General features: G+C 34.5%; 1 protein-coding gene across 1 annotated transcript in view; it reads left to right on the top strand.

Moving 5' to 3' along the window:
- Window positions 1–13,209, top strand: part of LOC112126787 — a 36,450-nt gene extending 23,241 nt beyond the window's left edge. Inside the window, exons 5-6 of the mRNA XM_024226588.1 lie at window positions 12,967–13,005; window positions 13,069–13,209. Coding sequence (XP_024082356.1) covers window positions 12,967–13,005; window positions 13,069–13,209 — 180 coding nt within the window. The remainder of the gene's footprint in view (window positions 1–12,966; window positions 13,006–13,068) is intronic.
- Window positions 13,210–20,336: the final 7,127 nt, after the last annotated feature.

Below are 20,336 nucleotides of genomic sequence, written 5' to 3'. Positions count from 1 at the left end.
TATATATATATATATATATATCGTATAATAAAATTTAGATAAATCAGTTAATATATTACTTAATAATGATTTTATACTAATAACAATTATGTATACCTAAACTTTAGAAGCAAGCTAAAACTATTAATGTAATAATACTATAAACGTAATAGAAAAAAATCCGTATAACTTATTGGTCTTTATTTTAAAAATATCTTATGTGGTATAATGTGTTGGGGTTTGAAAAGTTTTGATTGTGTTGCTACGATCATCCTGGTCCGCCTATTCTCGCTGGTATGGAGCCAGTGAGTTTTATCATATCTGATGATATGTCACAAGAGGTAATATATTTATACGGCGGGGAGGTACACAGTATAAATTGAGTACATACAGTATAAATTGAGGGATTTCCTGTCGACGTCTGTAGGGTGACTGCTCTAGTCTGTTAGTCTCCCCGCTCGTAACACTAATTTTTCTTCTCAACCGTTTTGCATAAAAATATTTTAATGTGGCACGACAGATAAAAACAGTGAGGATAGGTTGACTAAAGAAATACAATTATTGAACTTTCCATGATTTTTAGTTTTTTCTTTCTTAATGGCCTTACCTGTGATTTTCAGTTAAATTAAATCTCAGTGTTCAAGCACAGTTATCATATAATTATTCAAATATCGTAGCGTATCGATTCTCGCACTCGACCAGCAATTCCATTTTTTGTAATTTACAATAGGCAGATCTGGAGTCACCCACCCCGGGTGCAGGCAGACCGGGTTCAGTTCTTCTAGCCGCCGAGGTTGGGCGGGATGTCGGGTAGGTGTCCGTTTGTCAACCTTCCAGTTATATTGCTAATCAGGTCTGGATGATCTCTCTCTTTTACGATTCAGATCTTCCAAGGGCTAATTATCGACCTATCGAGTTCGAAACAGCTTCTTTGCAGATCCAGTCCGACGCTGCCATTTCCTTTTTATCACGTTTATTTATTGCATTTTTAGTGTCAGAGGGCAAGTTAGATCATTGATTAAGTAATAATCAAGCTCTTACCTTAAAATATTTCAATTTTTTCCCTCATATCTTCTCAATTGAACAATCAACCGTTTTCTAGAAGTTGAGCACAATAGATCTATACAGTTCGAGGTGCAGTAGGTATTGTGGCCGCCTCTTTTATCCCTATCCCTAGGAGAAGGTTATGGTTTCATTTATGTAAAAATAGTTTGAGTACGTTTCTTAGGTGTATTTCGAAACCAAGGGTGTACATAAATTATTCCTTTTAAAATTATTCGCATTAATTACTTTCCATCGCCGGGATCTTCTTGTATAAGTTAAATATTTTCATGTTTACGAGTATATGGCAAATATAATTTTTCTTTGAAATGAGGCACGAATTTGTACATAAATAATGGCCCGGCACGAATTTCATAATCTTTTATGTGCGCATTAAGCCATTCGTATAGGAGGCGAACTGCACCGTTTGTGAGAAGAAGGGCCTCATTGTTGTTCTCGTATGAATTAGTTCTGGAGAAAATTAAACCCACCGCCAGTCATAGCGTGATGATAGGAGCGAGCTGTTATGTTTTGCATATGTGTGTGTGCCGCAATGCAAAATCCACTGCAGGGTAATACGGTAGAAGCCCAAGGGAGCCGTATCCTCAGTTGTACTCCGTTTCCCTAATTGTCCGCCTCTTCAATTAGCACTGACCCCCCAACATCCCCCGCGCAAAAACACACTTCATAAACACGCCTTTCTAATATACAAACCCTTCTTCCGTAATATAATTACCTATTATTCCCATGCCTTGCTTTTCTGTTTAGCTACCAGGCTCTTTAGAGAAGACAGAGCTGAGATAACTTTTAATGGTACATTGTATTTATTTTAATAGACTAAGTTCCCTATCTATCTGCAAATTCTGTTTCCTTAACTTGTTTTTACAGGTACCAATTGTAACTTTCTTTATTCCCTTAATTTATATGCTATTCATAATTTTGTTTATTGGGGTTTCATTAATTTCACTGAACATGCCCGTATTAAGAAAAATCCGGAGGCGAAAGATGAGATATAATAGTAATATATAATAATCATCAAAGAGGCGGTGTTGGCCATTAATTTTTCCTATCTTGTCCGCAATTTTTATTAATTTTGTTTTCACTCCAGACCCATCCTGATCTGTCAGAAATTTTTTGTTTAAAAAAATTATTTACATAATTTGTACTTGACCAAATCAGGTGCCACGACCCATCGGTGATATATGTCTCAGACTACATTTTGGCTTTTCGCCATCTTCAGTGGTGATATCTTGCCTCGCCCTACTTATAACTGTGATTAACTACAAACCCATACTCAAACTCCAAAGCGCAAGTCTCATAAAAATTGTTTGAACTGATGGAATAATGGTTAAGCCTGTAAAGCAGTGTCAAATGGTAAACAGACGAATTATTTATCGTCCTCTTCAATTTTCCGGACTCCCTAATATTAATGAAAATAACAGCCGCAGTCAAACAGTCCATAATATGAGATGTAATAGCAACTGCTTAATTTTTATCGTTCTGTAGGCGGAGTCGGCATTTAATTTCTTTTTTTTTTAAATCTAATCGGACAGTTTTGATGAAGTTTGTTCTCGCTCTACACCCACCCTGATCTTGTGTTTGCAAAGGGTTCTAATCTCCTTTTTAAACTGTGTTTTTCAAATGGTGTCTATGGTATGTAGTAGTTAGGGTTTATAGATTGGGTGTCTTACGGAAGATGTTCACGTCCCTGTCTAAATTTTGTACCGATTTTGATAACTTTTTTTTTTACTTTCCGGTATGAAGCCTAGTTTTTAGATGTTTCATAGGGTTCCTGAAAATAGCTTTTAAAACTTTTTTAAACATAAAATATGCCCTACATAACTTAAACGAGACCCCCTCCCATTTCGTTTCGGATTTCAAAACGATCATTTTTAAGAAATTTGCTTTGTTCCTAGTTCGATTTCATAATTTTTATATAAATTACCGAATGAGAGTTTTACCTAGGCATTAACATTTCCACGTCGCCTAGTTAGAATTAACACCACTACAGGAAACTTAAGTTACCTATTTAGTGAAGAATGACAATTTTCTATTAAAAAAAAACAAAAAAACCAAGGATGTGATGAGTTGGCAGCTAAATATATGCACAGAACATAAAGCCATTAAAAAAAATTTACTTTAACACTGGCAGTCTGTTTTTTACGTTTTCTTTTATCCATGATTTTTTTTTTTAAATAAAATTGTCATTCTTCACTAAATAGGTAACTCATGTTCGTGGCGAGGTGTTTACAATAAACACGTAGGTGAAAATATAAATATCTAGTAAACCAATTATTTCAGTCACTTCTTTAAAAATTAAGATATCGAAGCCGGATCAATGAGAAAAAATCTTAAAAATGATGTAATTTTTAAAACGGACATACAAATTCGGGGAGGGTGCTCATTTAAAATAAGGTACGTGGAGCATATTTTATACCAATAACTAATGAACCAAAAAGTTGTTTCAGGAACTGGTAAAGCATCTAAAATCTAGGCTTCATAACGAAAAGTTTAAAAAAATTATCTTTACATTATTATTAATTTATCAAAATCGGACCAAGATTAAGAAATTGGAGGACATTCCGTGGTACACCCTGTATAGGCAATCTTTTATTACTTTAAACTAAACCACAAAAATTATGTGATGTATAGAACAGCGTCATTCTGAATGTTGTTGTGTTGTTACATTTTATTACTTGGATCGGTTACAATGTAAAACATTACATTTTGAAAAGTATGAGCGTGCAATTATAAAACGCAAATAACAAAATTTCGAAAAATAATGAAGAAATTTATAATGCAATATGGGAAATGTTGCAATCGTTTCACTTTGAAGTCTACTCTTAACAAAAGGAAGGGGAGGCGCATTGTCGCAAGTTTTTCCCTTTTGATATTTTATTTTTCTAGCCTTTTGAAGCTAAAAAACGAGACTACTTGAAAAAACAATAATGCTCGTTACCTCCCTTCAACAGGGCAGTTCTTCCTCATAAAAGCACCCACTCGATGACGCAAAGATGAGTGTTACTTGTTGGCAAATCATCGGGCACGCGACCTTTATGGCCTAGCCGTCAACGGTTATAATCAGCCCATTGTGGCGACCTCCGAACTTCAACAAACCCCCATTTGTGAGAAAGCCCGGAACGTCCTTTGTACTACCGTTGGCTACTCACCGCCCTCCGACCCTTTCGCCTGGTAATTATTGTTGATGTTCCCACGCAGCTAATTGGACAAGTTACTCACAGCACGTGCCGTCAAGGGAAACTGTTTACGCCGCGTAACATAGGCTGTTTTGCCCTGTATTTGGATTTTGTTATCAAAATTTAATACGAATATTTTCTTTGCTGATATCACCTAATTCATCAAGGTTGAACAATTGATAATTTTCTATCATTTTGGTTTGTCTCGCTGTTTTGACTGTCATATAAGTTGCGCCATGTTTAGTAGTGGGTTTTCAAAGATCCTGCAGTAAAGACGAAATCAGTGAGGATACGCAGAATAAAAACTAATTTATAGGCTAATCACCACGATGCGCTGATCCTATAGTACCAAATTTTTATCCGTTGGAACGACAAATAGACACACTGAAAACGTGGTGTCGAGTACCATTTCGGGAGGGGTGTAATGTTGAGCATTCTGCTTCAGAGTGAAAGATGTCACCCAAGTGTTTAATGCTCTTCATTTACCCCATAAAAAGCACAAGTCGTTTACATTATATTTCCATGGCAGAAAGTTTAAAATATTTATTCGCAACGAATTTTGAGGAACCATTGCAGATCATATAGGCGGACAAGATCGGATGTTGGTCAACTTTTTAGAAGAGGGCCAAAGCTCAGCCAAAATTTGGCTCAGCGTACCAGGTTGAAACGTGAATAGATATATTTTTTAATTTCCTCTTCTTCTCATAAAACAAAAAGTCAGCTTTTTTATTATTTTCAGGTGTTGTATGTACATGCATTATATTTGTACATGTTATTCGAATACTTCCCATACATAAAAAATAGTGAAAATTTGTATTAATAATGTTGCTATTATATATATGTATACATATAAATATATCTTTAGATATATATAGATGTATTAACCGGGGGTGTATGATATTAAGCTCCCTTTGGAGCTATTGCATCCCCCGTTCTGTACTTACAGCACACCAGTGACTCGAAGTTATATAACATGGAATTTTGATTGGTAGGCCCGGTCTCAGTGTTTGCAGTTCTACTACGGATTCGTTGTACATCCCTAATTATTTTCTCTTGCGGGTATAGTGGCACCATAGTTTGTTAGTAGATGTGTTGGTGCCTCCTCTGCTTCTTTGCAGCACATGCACGTGCGTTGTTGTAATATAACAATCTTCTTCAAATGCCCATTGCTGTACTGCAGTGTCTGTTAGGATTAGATTAAAAAAAAATAAAAATCCCGATTTGGCTATGTTTTGGCGATTCTGTGCCATTTTCCGATACTTTCACAACTAATACTTCCAAGTAACTCAAGCCACTTCAAGTATGCTCTCCTGAAGTACTCTCGCTCCTAGAGGACAATAGTCGGAGTAGCCCTTCCCTCTGCAGAATCGTTCTGTTAGGTAGAAACTAAGGATTAGATAGAAGGATGCACTTTAGTTACTCCTGGAGGCCTCCTTCCCGCAACGTCAAGAAAAGCCCCTTTGCTTCGAGGGATGGAGATATTCTTGCCACGAACCCGAAACACTTGCTAGGTACTGGAGTGTTGAGTTTGGAAGTGTGGGAGAAGGTTGGGGAAGTTGAGTGTCGGTATTAATTGTTTGAGGAGGATCTTCTCAATAACTTTTGACAAGAGGTGGAGTAGACTGATTGGACGATAGGAAAAACATTATGGGTGGTTTTACCGGGTTTTGGAATCAACAAAAACAGAATTTTCGGTCTTGGAGAACACTATGAAGGACACTTATGTTCTCAAAAATCTATCGACCATTTCGTTACAGAATGCCATCCCAATTTAAGTTACTTGCAATTTTTCTATGTGAATACGATATTAGCTTGGGTTGAAATCAACGGCCCATGCTTTGCCGACCCCTGATTAGATAATCACAAGGAATGATCCGAATCTTTATAAAGGAGTATAGGGGTGGACAAGGAGTCTTTCTTTAAACAATTCTCATGTTCAACTTCCATTCTTTGTCTTGGGAGGGGTACAGACACACTTGGCCATTCGTTAATATTTACATTTGTAAACGAGTATGCACTACCATATTCATGAACCGACGTAATATTCGTATTTAACATCTCATTAGTTGGGATTTCGGATTGAGCAGAGAAAGCCAAAGTTCATGTATTGTAAACAGCATTAGTGTCTGAAGAAGGAATTTTTTAATCCAAAAATTCCTTAACTCTTTCTATCACTTTATAAACTTGTTAGGAAAGAACATTCAAGTTTATTCTGTTTTTTGTTTGTTTATATATCTGTTTGTTTTTCGTTATCTTTTTGTAAAGATATATTTTATTTCTTTCTCTGAGCATCTTGAAAAACCTAGTACAAGCTTTGCTTTTTGACAGCAGGCAGGGATGTACAAAAATATGATTTTTTGTTGTAAGTTTATATGTAATTTACATTTTTGCAAATAAAGATATATTATTATTATTTGCTTGTCAACTGTTGATCAACTTTTATTGAAACGCGGGACCAAAAACCTATTCAAATCATTTTCAACTTTTGTTGATCAAAGGTTCAATTTTTAATAACATATAGGTTACATTATGAAATAAACGTCGTTTAACTCTGAACTACGTTTAGCCTACTCAGGTCGGCCATCATTTGATCTCGGTTCGAAAAAAGACAATTTTTAAATTGAACTCGGTTCAGTACTAAACTGAGTTTAAACCAAGTTGGTGGAACGGGTTGACGGTTTTAAGATCGAACACATTTTAATAGCAACCAAAGTAAACAAAAATTTTCGTGAGTTTTTCTCAATGTGTAAATCCAAGTGGTCTCAGCTTTTGAACGCCCCAAAAACACTGTTTCAACGGTTTTCAAGGGTAAAATCGGCTCAAGTCTGAACAATAAACTTATGATCCTCTTAGGACTTTTAATGAACATCGGGGGCTTTCTTGTTCACTCTAACGTTGCTTTTATCCAGCATGGAACCAAGCCAGTCTTCTTAATAGGATGAGCCGACAAATTGTCCTTTTATGTTAACTAACTCGGTAAACTCGGGATTAAATTTGGCTAAGGAACTACATTACCTGAGTTCCTTGGGTTATAAATTAGTAATTAATCAAGTTTTACATCTATCGCCCTCGAGTTACTCAGCAGGCAATTAAATTACGTCTGTTCTGTGGCTATTGTAAGTTTAAACTAAGTTACCATCACATGACAGAAAGAGAAACAATTACATTTCAACAATTATTTTAGACAATTTAAATGTTAAAAGCCAGATTTTATTTTTTTTATTTTTCACCACGGGGGATGAAATTGAGCCGTCACTATCCAAACCGTGTTAAAACAAACAGGGCGGAGGAAGGAGGATGTGGATGTGAAAGCGAGTGGACAAGATTAGAAAATGATCATCAGTCATGTTACCATCGGTTTTCAATCAGGCCCTTCAACATGTCAATCCTCTCATCAATCAAGCCCTTAGGAATCTTTGATACTCGCTGCCCTGCCAGGCTCTCTGGACGTTCAACCCAATATGAAAGTTGATCTTTTTAATTAATTTTAAATGTATTGTTTTTTGGACAAATGTAATTAAACATAACAAGTAAAGCGAGAAGTTATATTGTGTTTATGTATTAGTAGTTATCACCCACTGATACACCAAAAAGCTGCCGATCTTGTCATCTTCAACAGAACCCATCAAAATTATACGTGGCTGTTTATGATGTTGATTTTCCAGTTGGTAGTTCCCAAGCACGCCAGCCTTGTGGTTTATTGTCCTTTTTGTAGTTTGTTAGATACTTTTTTTAAAGAAGTAGAATGTTATTGATGTCATTATTCTTGTGCAAATATTTTTTTTTATGGTCCACTTGTCTCCATTTGAGCTGTTACTTATATATAATGTACAGGGTGTCACTACTCGTAACCAAGTAAGTCAGTGTGCTTCTACTCCTCAAATCAAGAAAAAAGTTCGAATGAACTATTCATTCATTTATTACTTAGTTCAGATAGGGAAGCAGCCCCAACATATAACTATAACGAATATAACCGTCGTCCGTTTTTCCACCATTTCGCAGATATTCATTATTTTATGTTTGATTTATTAAACTACTTGTACCTCTTGAACTATTTATTTTTGGGGAACGAGGGGTTAAATCTCTTTGCCTACTGGTTCACCACCTATGTTTGGGCAAGTAACCGCATATATTTTGGGTTTGGATGTAACATTTATATATGCTAATGCTTTTGTTGACTGATTTTAGGATTTTTTTGTCACTGTAATCTTTTTAAGATTTAAGAATATTTTAGCTTGAAAGACCGAGAAGTACTTCGTAGGTGAGTCTCATTGCTCGTAATTTTGGACGCTAGTACTGAATATACATATATTTCTCAGTTAGGAGTGTGGTACGAGAAATGGAAGATAAAAATAATCAGGTAGATCCTCATACATGATTCTAATAATGTCCTGGGACATCTTCTTAACGAGACTCACGTAAAGAAAGTACTCAAAACTAGAACTTAAAAGATGCTCCACGTAATTTGTCCGACGATCTAAACAATTATTTAACCGATATACAACGCAATATTTAAACCAATAAGGACTTACGGACTTGATCTCCGGGGTTTAACTAAACATCAAAAGAACCTAAGTTCTCGAATTCAGGATCTTTCGGAAAATATTCCATGTCCCTTTTTTTATATCTAATCTCACCATCCACACAGATCTCAACATTCCATTAATTCGGGACTTCTAATTTCTACTCCTTTCTTTTTTTCACCCACGATATTTCTATCGTCATTCAAATAGCTTCCTCCACACTTCCAAAAACCCATTTAGGCTCCTGATTTTCCAAATAGGCTGTAATGAAGTTCAACGAAGAACTTACTATGGAGTATTGGGTATAAAATTCATTAAAGATTTATTTAGTTATCTGCCATTTTTATTATTGGTATACCAAGAACAAGTTGTATGTATGTACATCATTTTCCAATGAGAAAATACATTTTGATTTTTTTTTATATTCTTGTACAAAATACTTTCTTATGCTTGCTAATAAATAAATGTTACTTGGCTTATCTCGTGAGTTATTTATCGTAAGTTCACTATGAAAAATAAAATGATGAGGATGACACGTAAAGAATAGATGGTTTGTGTTCATCTCTTGTCACTTTTCTGGATTTCTATTCTCGCTGATTCACACACTTTTTACTAAGGAGCGAATGCTTTTCAAACCAACATTTTACAACTTAAACTGTGTGAATAAACTCAGAATGTTGAACAATTAATCTATTATATGTTTTTGCATGGTTTTACTAACCAAAGTAATTACTTTAATTATTATTTCAACCAAACTTTGCATGATAATTAAAAATATTGACCAATGTGTGGTGATTAGTAACTGTTAATCGATAATTATTCAGAAATCGTGAGATGCCTTCTGGTGTGATGTAAGTTTCACAAAAACATTTTCTTTATCGTGCCAACGTTTCGATCTTTATTGAGATCATCTTCAGGGCCTGGGATTTCCAAACATTGTTTACATTTAACAGTGTGCAAAATATATTTTTTATATTCAATCAAAGTATTTCTACTCACTCAAAGTGTTTGTCTTCTGTGTAATTTTGCATTGTATAAATTCCCTTTTCCACATCCTAAATGTATTTGTTAAATGTAAACAATGTTTGTAAATCCCAGGCTCTGAAGATGATCTCAATAAAGATCGAAACGTTGGCACGATAAAGAAAATGTTTTTCTGAAACCTATATCACACCAGACCGCATCTCACGATTTCTGAATAAATATTGACCAATGTTGATGAGTTCATCCATTTGCCGACTAAACAACGCCAGCGTTATTTAGTTCATTTTGGTCTGATTAAAGGAAAACAATAATCAGGATTTTTGGTCTGTAATTTTTATGAGTTATTGATAGTCCAATTAGATTGGTATAGGGTTATCGAATCGTCATAAATATACTTGACATGCTTGAATATTTAGTTTTGTTTATAACCTCGTCTGATAAAAGCGATTTTTTAAACTGCGCATTCGTGTATTTCATTGGTTATCTTGTTTTGCTCCAGCCTTTATTTATTACTTTAATTAACCTTTCGCCTCCAAGGAAGAGCTTTCAAATTCGAGTTGTCCGTTGCGTAAAATTTTGAGAACGTTTCAGCCTGGCAGGTCCGACTACTGTTTTGATAGATGTTATTACGGGGGTGGGCGAACTGTAATAGGCGGCTTAATAACCGCTAATGGAATGGTAAGTACTTTTTAAGGCCTCTTTAAACCAACCCTACAATTACACCGCCGGAAACCATTGGGGTGATTGTCTGGAATTTTTTTGTTTGCCCCGCTTCGACCTGGATTATCTCCCGACATCGGAAGTTCGGAGGAAGTAAGAGGGTGTTTACTGTTGCCGGTCATTAGGCCGTGTAATTTATCATTGGGGGGGAGGTGGAAAAATGAGGAATGTGTTTTGTGACTTAATAACTTTCGTTTTTTGGGTAAAAATGCTAAGATAATAAGACGTTTGGATCAACTGATGTGGCGATTAAACTTTTTTCTTTTAGGTTCAAGTGCAAATTATTTTAATACGAGCTAGGTCTTTGAGCTCCTTCTAGATGTAATGTGAGATAAATAAATATAAATAAATAATCCTTACCTTGCGGAAGAGTTGCACAGTTAACAGCGAACAACGGTATAATCTCTCAATGGGGAGAATTAGGGTGCAACAGCTCGTACCTAAGTTTGAAGAACTATCGTATATTATTAGGGTACAACATTAGATTTTTATTGTTTAAGTTAAAGCAAGCAATAGTCAAGTTCCTTGTATATCAGAAATCTATTGGATATGCGAGCTAATACGGAGCAACTTCTGTCTGGAACAAACGAATTTTCAAAAACTGAGAATATTGAAAACCATTCTTCATGGATACATCAGTAAAAACAAATCCATGTGAATTGGGCGTTTTAAATCAGGACAAGTTTGCATTAATCACTTAGGTAATTTGTAGGTAGTCTGGGTTCAGGTAAGGAGAGGGTCCTGCCAAGTGCCTGCATATAAAAGGTGAAGCTTTAAGGTATAGTAAAAAAGAGAGGGTCTGTTGATGTTTCCAAGTACAGTAGTTCGGAGCACAAAATAGGTAAAATAATTTTAAAGAAAATTTAGTAGAATGGATTCGATTAAATCAAAACATAGGTGACTCCAAACCTGAGAAGCGTAGGATAGAGAATTTGAGAGCCGGGTGGACTAAACCGACATAACAGCAAATTTGGACGTGTGACTTGTATTTTTATGATGAGTAGTCAGAGAGAATTTTGGCGTGAACATGAACCCGAGATATTACTAAGACTAAATGCTTCTTCCTCACAACGATTCGTTTTCCTTCGAAGAACCAGGGATCCTTTTTTTTCGAGGGTAATGCAGGGCGGCTGGATTCGAACCCGGGACGTACCCTTAGAAGGAGTCCTTCAATTTCAAGATCCGCTAACAAGATTTTCCTATTTAAAACCTATTAATTACTCTTCCTCAAATACCACATTGTGCCTATATCACATCTTTCCTTTTCCGAACCGTGAAATTGTTTTTTAATATTTTTAATACAGGTGGAAATTATATCAACAAGTGTAAAAAAATTAAATATGATATGAAATGTCCTATAAATAGCGTGTTGTCCCAACCAAAATTAACAGTTATTCCAATTAATTATTCTTTTTATCTAAGGTTTTTGGTTGAGATGGAAAATTAGTGTCACGAGCGGGATTCTAACCCACGACCTCGGACTTGAAGTCAGAATACTCAAGTGGTTAAAGCAGCGGCGTATTGAGCCGAAGGTCGTGGGTTCGAATCCCCCCCCGTACTAATTTTTCATCTCAACCAAAAACCTTAGATAAAAAGAATAATTAATTAATATGGTCAATTATGACCCCCTAAACAAATATAGATTATTGAATTGTTTTTGTATGTACGCCCTAAGTGGCTTCGGGTTCGAATCCAGCGGCCCTGCATTCGAACCTGGGACCTTTACCTTACAGCGATGAACGCCGTGTCAACGACTAAAACGTTGTGGCCACCGTGATCCCTACGTGCCAACCTTCCTACCCTTCGCAAAACTATGTTATTTTTTTATTTATTTAAATTGACAGAAAGGTTTTATTGAGGGAAATAATGTTCCAATGCGACAACGTTCCTCCGATAAGCAGCGGGACATATCCAGGATGATTAATTCGTCAGCGTAGAGAACACATTTAATTAATAAAATAGAACACGAAATACCAAACTCAAATACATCAGGATGGTCGTTTATAAAGAGGGAGAACAACAAGGGGCTGACTCTGTATATCGACACACTTAACAGGGAAATATTGCGATACCTTATAGTTTTAATCCGTATGAAATAATAATAAAAATTTATGCAGCTGAAAAGTAAGTCAAGAATCAAACGAAATTTTCGTAGCAACTCCCCTTCACTTTTGGCGTAAAAATTATATAATATAATTATTAGAATTCGTAGCCAAATTTGTAATTTTTATACGGGGTATTACCGAAACCATAACGCAAATTTCAAATGGTATCCTAATTTTTATCTTGAGCTTAGGAAACTAGATTGGTTCCTGAAAAAAAATCAGAAGATTGTCTCGTTGAAAATTGACGAATTTATGCCTTTTTAAAGTGTTAGGCAAGGAATGTCATGATTATTCTTTTAGCTATTCTTGATTTTGAAAAAGCGGAAACCTCATATTTCAGACATATGTCAGGACAACAGTAAATTAAGAAAAGGAATTAAAATAAAAAATTTACTTATAATTTAATTTATTTTTCAGGTCGACAAAGACGAGGATGACAGTGGATCTGTCGCTCTGGTGAGTATAGTTAGGTAACAATAGAATTCCCATGGATGGAAAAATGATAAAAATCTTTTCAAGCTCGATGGAAAAAGCAAGGAATGGATAGTGAAATGCGCCCAGTGCGACTACCAGGCGATAGTGAAAATGGCAGCTGAAAATCCTAAACTTATTAAACTCAAGGTAAGAATTTTCAATAGCCAAATTTTAAGTCTGTTTTAGACAATTTTTCTCTTTTTAGAATTTTTAAAATATTATATGTATGAAAGCTTTTCCGGTACGTTAATAATGAGCGTTTTAGAAACAGGCTACCCTGATTTTTCCGTAATGATTTCAATATTTTCAATAGCAAAGCACAGAACAAGGTTGAAGCTTCTGGGAACCAATGCTTTTCACATTTTATCCAATAAAAAAAAAAATTTAATGTGTATCCCAAAACTGCATTTTCTGGTGAATTGCTCAAACGAAAAAAAAAGTTATGGAGGGAATTTTGTTATAGTTGTACTGGGGGCCCAATTAACTTTTTCTAGAATGAGGGATGCCCTATCGGGTAGTCGAGAGTTGAATTTGAATTTATTCTACTCTCACGGTTAAATTTAACACTGGGGCGGAGAGATGTATGAGGCAGGAAGCAATAATAGGTGAGGTTAGTCCGGGGGCGGCGAGTGATGAATATGCAGGAATGATGCCAATTGGCAGACCGCCCCCAACGGCTAATGAAATCAACACAACCGTCCCCCAACACCACCCTTTCCCAAGGGGATAATCAACTTACCACGTCATGTGGGTTTTAATTAATCCACTGCCCCCTACACGCTCTTCCTCACCGTCATGGCCAACCTAAGACCATCCCTCCATTTATCCATTGCTCTTTATAACCGGATTGGACAAATTCACTCTGTCTACACGTCAGCCATTGCTGTAAAAATACACTCGTCTTACATAATCTGTATAATTAATGACTTTCTTTATGCCGAATATACAACCTTTGAAAATATAATCTTCTACCCGAGTATGCCCATAAAATCATCTTTGACTCATTAATCAAACGTAACGATTCCTGTCTATCCTTTCCCCTCGCTCTTATCATATCTTTGACATTTAATGTTGAATTAGATTAAATTAATGCTAAAATTAATTAAGGTTTTTAGTTGAGATAAAAAAGTCAATGGCACGAACGGGATTCGAACCCACGATCTTCGGCTTGATACGCCGCTGCTCTACCACTTGAGCTATCGATCCACTCGGGCACCAACTTCCGATCTCAACCGCACCTTTTTAATTTTCCCTCCTTTTTGCCTTTTTTTTGTTTTTTGTTTTGTTCAAAAACCTTAATTATTTGGTCAAGCGGACCACGAAATTAGGGAATTAATGCTAAAGTTGAAACGGTAGAGTAGCCTTTGTCAAATTAGAAGTACTGCTGATTTCCATCCAGAATAGAAGAAATTTGTATGTTGTTATGCAATAAAACGTCCATTCTAAATAATTTTTGCTGCGATGATCAATCGTAATTTCATGTATACATAAATATCTCATTTACTGCATTTTCCCCGATGTTATCGTATATTATTTTTGATCATTAATAAATGAGGACAGGTGCGACCCAACCGTCATCATCAATAGATTAAATTATTGGTACATTGTTTTTTTCCCGACAAATTAACCTATTTTTAAAATTTCAAATTAACCCTTATTAACTTTAAATTAACGTCTGTCTTTAAAGCCCTAAGAAACTTACGAGTTGGTATGAAATTCATTGATATTCATTCTTTGATGATGTAGTTGCACCTAAAAAGTACGCTGTAACTTGAAAAATTCGATGGTATGAAATATAAGCACGTAAATTTTGCAGGTAAAATCTCCAAAACAGATAGTATCATGGGAAAATGAAGGTTTTAAGAGAAATAAAAAATGTAATTAATATGATTTATTAACCCATGATATATATACTTTTTATTGGTGGTCTAAGCCAATCTTACAAAGCATACCGAAGTTTGAAAGCCTATAAAATGAAATTTTAGTAAATTTCACCAATCTTTGGGACGTTTTGTCACAATATAGTGATTTTTTTTTAATTCACCGAGGATCTTTCAATGTTTAAATGTTATAACTTATATGTTAGTTCCAGAGACAGGGCTGTCAGTAGGACGGAAAGGGTGCAGTAAACAACTCATTTTAAAACAATTTGAACAATAAACTGTAGATTCTCAAATCACACTTTCTATGAAAATTTCATAGATAACAATAATGTGTGGTGTTTAGTGACCGTTAGTTAATGATAATTTGGAGATCGTGAGATGATGCTGTCTGGTGTGACGTAGGTTTAGAAAAATATTTTCTTTATCGTGCCACGTTTCGATCTTTATTGAGATCATCTTCAGGGCCTGGGATTTATCAACATTGTTTAAATTATACAAATAGATGTAGGATGTGGAAAAACACATTAGAAAAAATAAATGGTGGAGTGTGTTTTTCGATTTTTGGAAAAAGGTAGTTCCTACGCCACAGTAAGTTGTTTTCAACCTTTCACATCATAAATTCATTTTTTCACATCCTACATGTATTTGTTTAATTTGATGAAGATGATCTCAATAATTATCGAAACGTAGGCACGATAAAGAAAATGTTTTTCTAAACCTACTTCACACCAGACCGCATCTCACGATCTCCAGATAATCGATAACAATAATATAGATAGATATATTGTAATATATTCGTTTTTTTGTTGGAAAAGTCCTTTGTTTTAGTTTTTTAATATCGTATTTTCTCGATAGAGATAGGAAACCTGTTTTGAATCTCAGCTAATCACTCTCTCAATATTATATGTGCATATAACTCTTATTTATCAAACCTTCATAGTTGATTTAGAGTGTTAACAGGAAGAAGTTAGAACATATTTTTGACGTTTGTTTAGTAACTACTACCAATCACTTGATTGTAATATATTATTTAATAACCTCACAATTTGTTAGAAATGCAAATTAGACTTTCTAGATTTCGTCGTAATATTGATGATCTCTGAATATATCTATTGACCAGCTACAAAAGTTAATCCAACGCCGATTAATCAGAAGAACGCTTTCCTTCCGGAAATCCCGGCAAAGAGGAGACAGGAAACCACAAAATACAATAAAATCCCCCATGGGAAGCGGAAACTAAGTGGAAACACGCCCAATAAGCGTGTAAATAATAATTCTTCGAGAAGACATGTTAACATTTCGAATGTGGCGAACCTTCATCCCCAGGGGTCCTCGACAGAAGCCTCAGAGGTGCTATAAATTAGTGACACTTGTAATTATAACCGACTCGCCTAATATTTTATACCCGTAGACGGAGAAGCACTGCGTTTTCCTCCAGTGGCTTTTTTAGAAAACAAACAAAATTTCAACCAAAATACTAATTTAAAAAATCAAGTGTTCAAAATCATAATGAATTTTTCGTTAAAACCAATATTTCCTCCACATGTTCATCGTGACTGGATAAAAATTTTCCCTAAAAAAACAGTTTAATCGATTAGAAATCCGACGTCGTCTCGAAGCATTAAAATGAAATTTACATACGTTACAAATCATACTAAAATGAATAATCGCCCTCTGGATCCTGTCACTGAGCTCTTTTTGGTTGTGAAATAGTAAACCAGTTCCACCGAACCATAATCACCTGTCGCCCGTCTGGTCGGTGGACAAACTATTAGTCATTACTTTGAAAAAATAAACACATTCGACATCTGGCACAAGAACTGGAAGAATTACACGATTCTTTTTGCTTTTTGTAAAATGAGATACTTGGGGGATTAGACTAGGAACATTAATTGAACAGGTATTGCGGATTAACTACCTGATATCTCATTTTCTCTCCTGTTTGGTCTGTCTACCTGCGGTTCATCTGTGTATTATTTTCACAGCCCTTTTATTTTTCCTATTACTTATATTATCTAGTCATGTCACCTTTTTGTTTGATAGGCCCAGTATGTTAGAATTTAATTTACAATTGTAATAACAGGACTGTTAGGATAGAAGAACACAAGGCTGTGTTCAATACTTGCTGCTGTTTGTCAGATTTAATAGAAGTTTTGGAAAGCAAATTGATAAAAAGATTAGGGATAAGGCAAATTGGAAAGAAAGAAAAACACTCAGCTCTTCGTGATGCTTGTGAGGAATTTGTCCCCTTTACCAGGACTTAAAAACCATTGCTAATGACTTAAAAGTTTAATAAATATTGCCTTTTTGCTAATCAAACGAAGTGACCTTTTTCAACATCAAATTTTCCCTTTTTAATTTCAAATTAACCATTTCCTTACAATATTAAAAACATGCATATGTAAAAAAAGAAAATAATTTGGTTCTTAAAAGGTCATATAAAAATTAATAGCAATTGAAATAAAAAATTATATAAAATTTATTATAAAAGCAAATAATTCTTCTTGTAAGTTGAACCAGGTTTTTAAGGGACCAGTTGTTTTATATTTAAGAAAAATATCAAATTTAAGGATGAATTATTTGTTTTAATTCCACTATTTTTCGTGGTCCAATTAATTACATTCAATTCGAATCCCGCTCGTGACACTGACTTTTTTATCTCAACTTAAAACCTTAATTAATTTGTTTTAATTTTTAATTTTATAGAATTTTTCTTTTAATTGGATTTAATTTTTGCATGGTCTTATAAGAGGTTAATTATTTTACATTTTTTCCAAATGCAGGAAATTTATCATTTTTTAGGTTTTTGATATTTTAAAGAAATGATTAATTTTAAATAAAAAACGGTTTAGTTGAAGTTCGAAAAGGTCAGTTTGAAAATTAAAAAGGTTTATTTTTTAATTTGAGGAATGTGATCAATTGTCGTCTTTAAACGAGGAATTTGTTATTATTTTAAATAATCTAAATTAAATGAAGGAAGTTTAGTTTATGTATTTGTTTTCTTTGATATTTGAGTTTAAATAATTTTTATTGATAATTGTACTTAACTTTTATTTAGTCTTCTAAGAGGCTAATTATTTATACTTAATTTTTTTCCAAACAATTAATTAAGGTTTTTAGTTGAGATAAAAAAGTCAATGGCACGAGCGGGATTCGACCCACGATCTTCGGCTTGATACGCCGCTGCTCTACCACTTGAGCTATCGTGACCTCGTTCCCCTCGGACACCAACTTCCCATCTCAACTACACCTTTTGAATTTTCCCTCCTTTTTGCCATTTTTCATGCCTTTTTTATCTCAACTAGAAACCTTAATTAATTGTATGACATTAATTGGTCAAGCGAACCACGAAACTAGTGAATTTATTCCAAACTTTACATGCTGACATTTCATACCATCTCTTAATTATGTTTTAAAGAAAGGGTTAATTTTAAATTAAAAACAGGCTAACTCGAAATGGTTTCGTGTTAAAAAATTAAATTTGAAAAATAAAATGGTTGTTCTTTAGTTTGAGAAATGTGATAAATTGTGGTTTTGAAGGAGAAAATTTTGTGACATTTCAGCAAATCTCAAATTCAAACGCGGATAATTTGTTTCATATTGAATTCTACAATTTTTTAATTATAAATAATTTTCATTTGGGCCTTCTATGAGCCGAAGTATTTTTTTATTAAAGCCAAATTCTGAACTTATGTATGAAAATACATTATAATTACATAACCAAAATTTAATTTGGTTGAATTTTTCATACTATACCTTTATTGTGGTTTTTGTTTGCCTATTTGTTTGGTTTTCATTATCCGTTTGCAAATATTTTGTTTCTTTCTCTGAGGATCCAAAAAACCTCCTGCTGTCTCGTGCAATTGTTTTTTGGCAGTGGGCAGGGATGTTTTTTATTGTGAATTTATTACACATTCTTGAAAATAAAAATTTATTATTGTTATAAATATACAGGGATTTTACTTGTAGCATGTATGTACTTTTGTTTTTGCCATCTCCTAAGGTTTTTAAAACTATAGAAAGGTCATTGTCACAAGCGGGATTCGAACCCACGTCCTTCGGCTAAATACGCCGCTGCTCTACCACTTGAGCTATCGTGGCTTCGATCCCCTTCCCATCTCAACCCCACCTTTCGAATTTTCCCTCCTTTTTTTTCAATTTTTTATCTCAACCAAAAACCTAATTAATTGAAAAGAATTTATTTGTTCGTGCGGACCACCAAACCTAATAAATATAAATAAACTATAGAAAGGGTTGATTTGGAATTAAAAAGGTTCACTTTGAAGTTAAAAACGGTCAATCTGAAATTAAAAAGAACTGATTGGAAAACAAAAAGATTAATTGGAAACTAAAAAGGGTTCATTTGAATCATTTCATTAAAAAATGGTTCATTCCGTATTAAAAAGGGCTAATTGGAAAGTTAAAAAGGATCAATTTGAAATTAAAAAGGATTAATTTGTTGGAAAAACTAAAACGAATCAGTCGGGATTGTACAGTGGCAATTTTTGTTATCTGAATTCTGTTTCGTTTCTTACAATATGAGAATATTATTTCACATATGTTATCGTTAAAATGATGTTGTAAGTGGTCCGATCTAATTAATAGTAACGATATGGATAAAGAAAAATTTTGCCATGCCAAAAAATATTTTGACGTGATTAAAACCGTAGGCGATATGTTTTAATAGCATTCAGGTCAGATATTCCTTATTCTCTCGGGAGAGGTCTGCAATCTTTAATCCAGTCAGCAAATCAACCAGTGGTCAAAGAAATAACAACGATTGAATATGTAAACACCGTGTTCGTAAATAATATAATTTTTACATTGATTATTTTCGATGATGTATGGCCGGTGCAGACGCCAATTAACCACCGGCGAGGAGGATCTTCTAAAAAGTCATTACAAGTGAGAGATAGGAGAAAAACCAACAAGGAGTGTCCGTGATAGGGATTGAATCGAGTCCTACGATGATATAGAGCTCCCAACTCCGCCCACACTAACTAGCTTTCTGAATCAGAAGCCAGCCACTTCATCACCAATTACAACTAACGAGAAAGTTAATTCCCAGGCCACTATTTATGAAGAATCCGATTACAAATCGACAGCCTTTTTTCCATCTCTGAACGTTCCTTGTTTACGTCTCGGTGAGTCTTGGCTGTAAATCTTAAAGCTGATGGCAAATTAAAAGGCAGATGTAGATAACGCCTTATGACGAAATCGTGAGGTGTTTGAGGAAACGTATAAAATATCCTTGAGATCCATTCAAATGATTTTTTTAAAATGTTTTATTATTCCAGGCTTGTGGATGCACAATTCATTTTTATTACTATATAATTATAAAAAATCAGGGATAAGGCGAATTTGAAAGAAAGCAAAACACTCAGTTCGTTCCTCAGGCTTTCGAAGGAAATGTTAAAGATCTTCACGATG

This window comes from Cimex lectularius, unplaced genomic scaffold (genome assembly GCF_000648675.2).
Source record: "Cimex lectularius strain Harlan isolate CLEC.00 unplaced genomic scaffold, Clec_2.1 scaffold85, whole genome shotgun sequence".
Classification (NCBI taxonomy): Eukaryota; Metazoa; Arthropoda; class Insecta; order Hemiptera; family Cimicidae; genus Cimex; species Cimex lectularius.
This window is presented reverse-complemented; position numbering and strand designations above follow the sequence as displayed.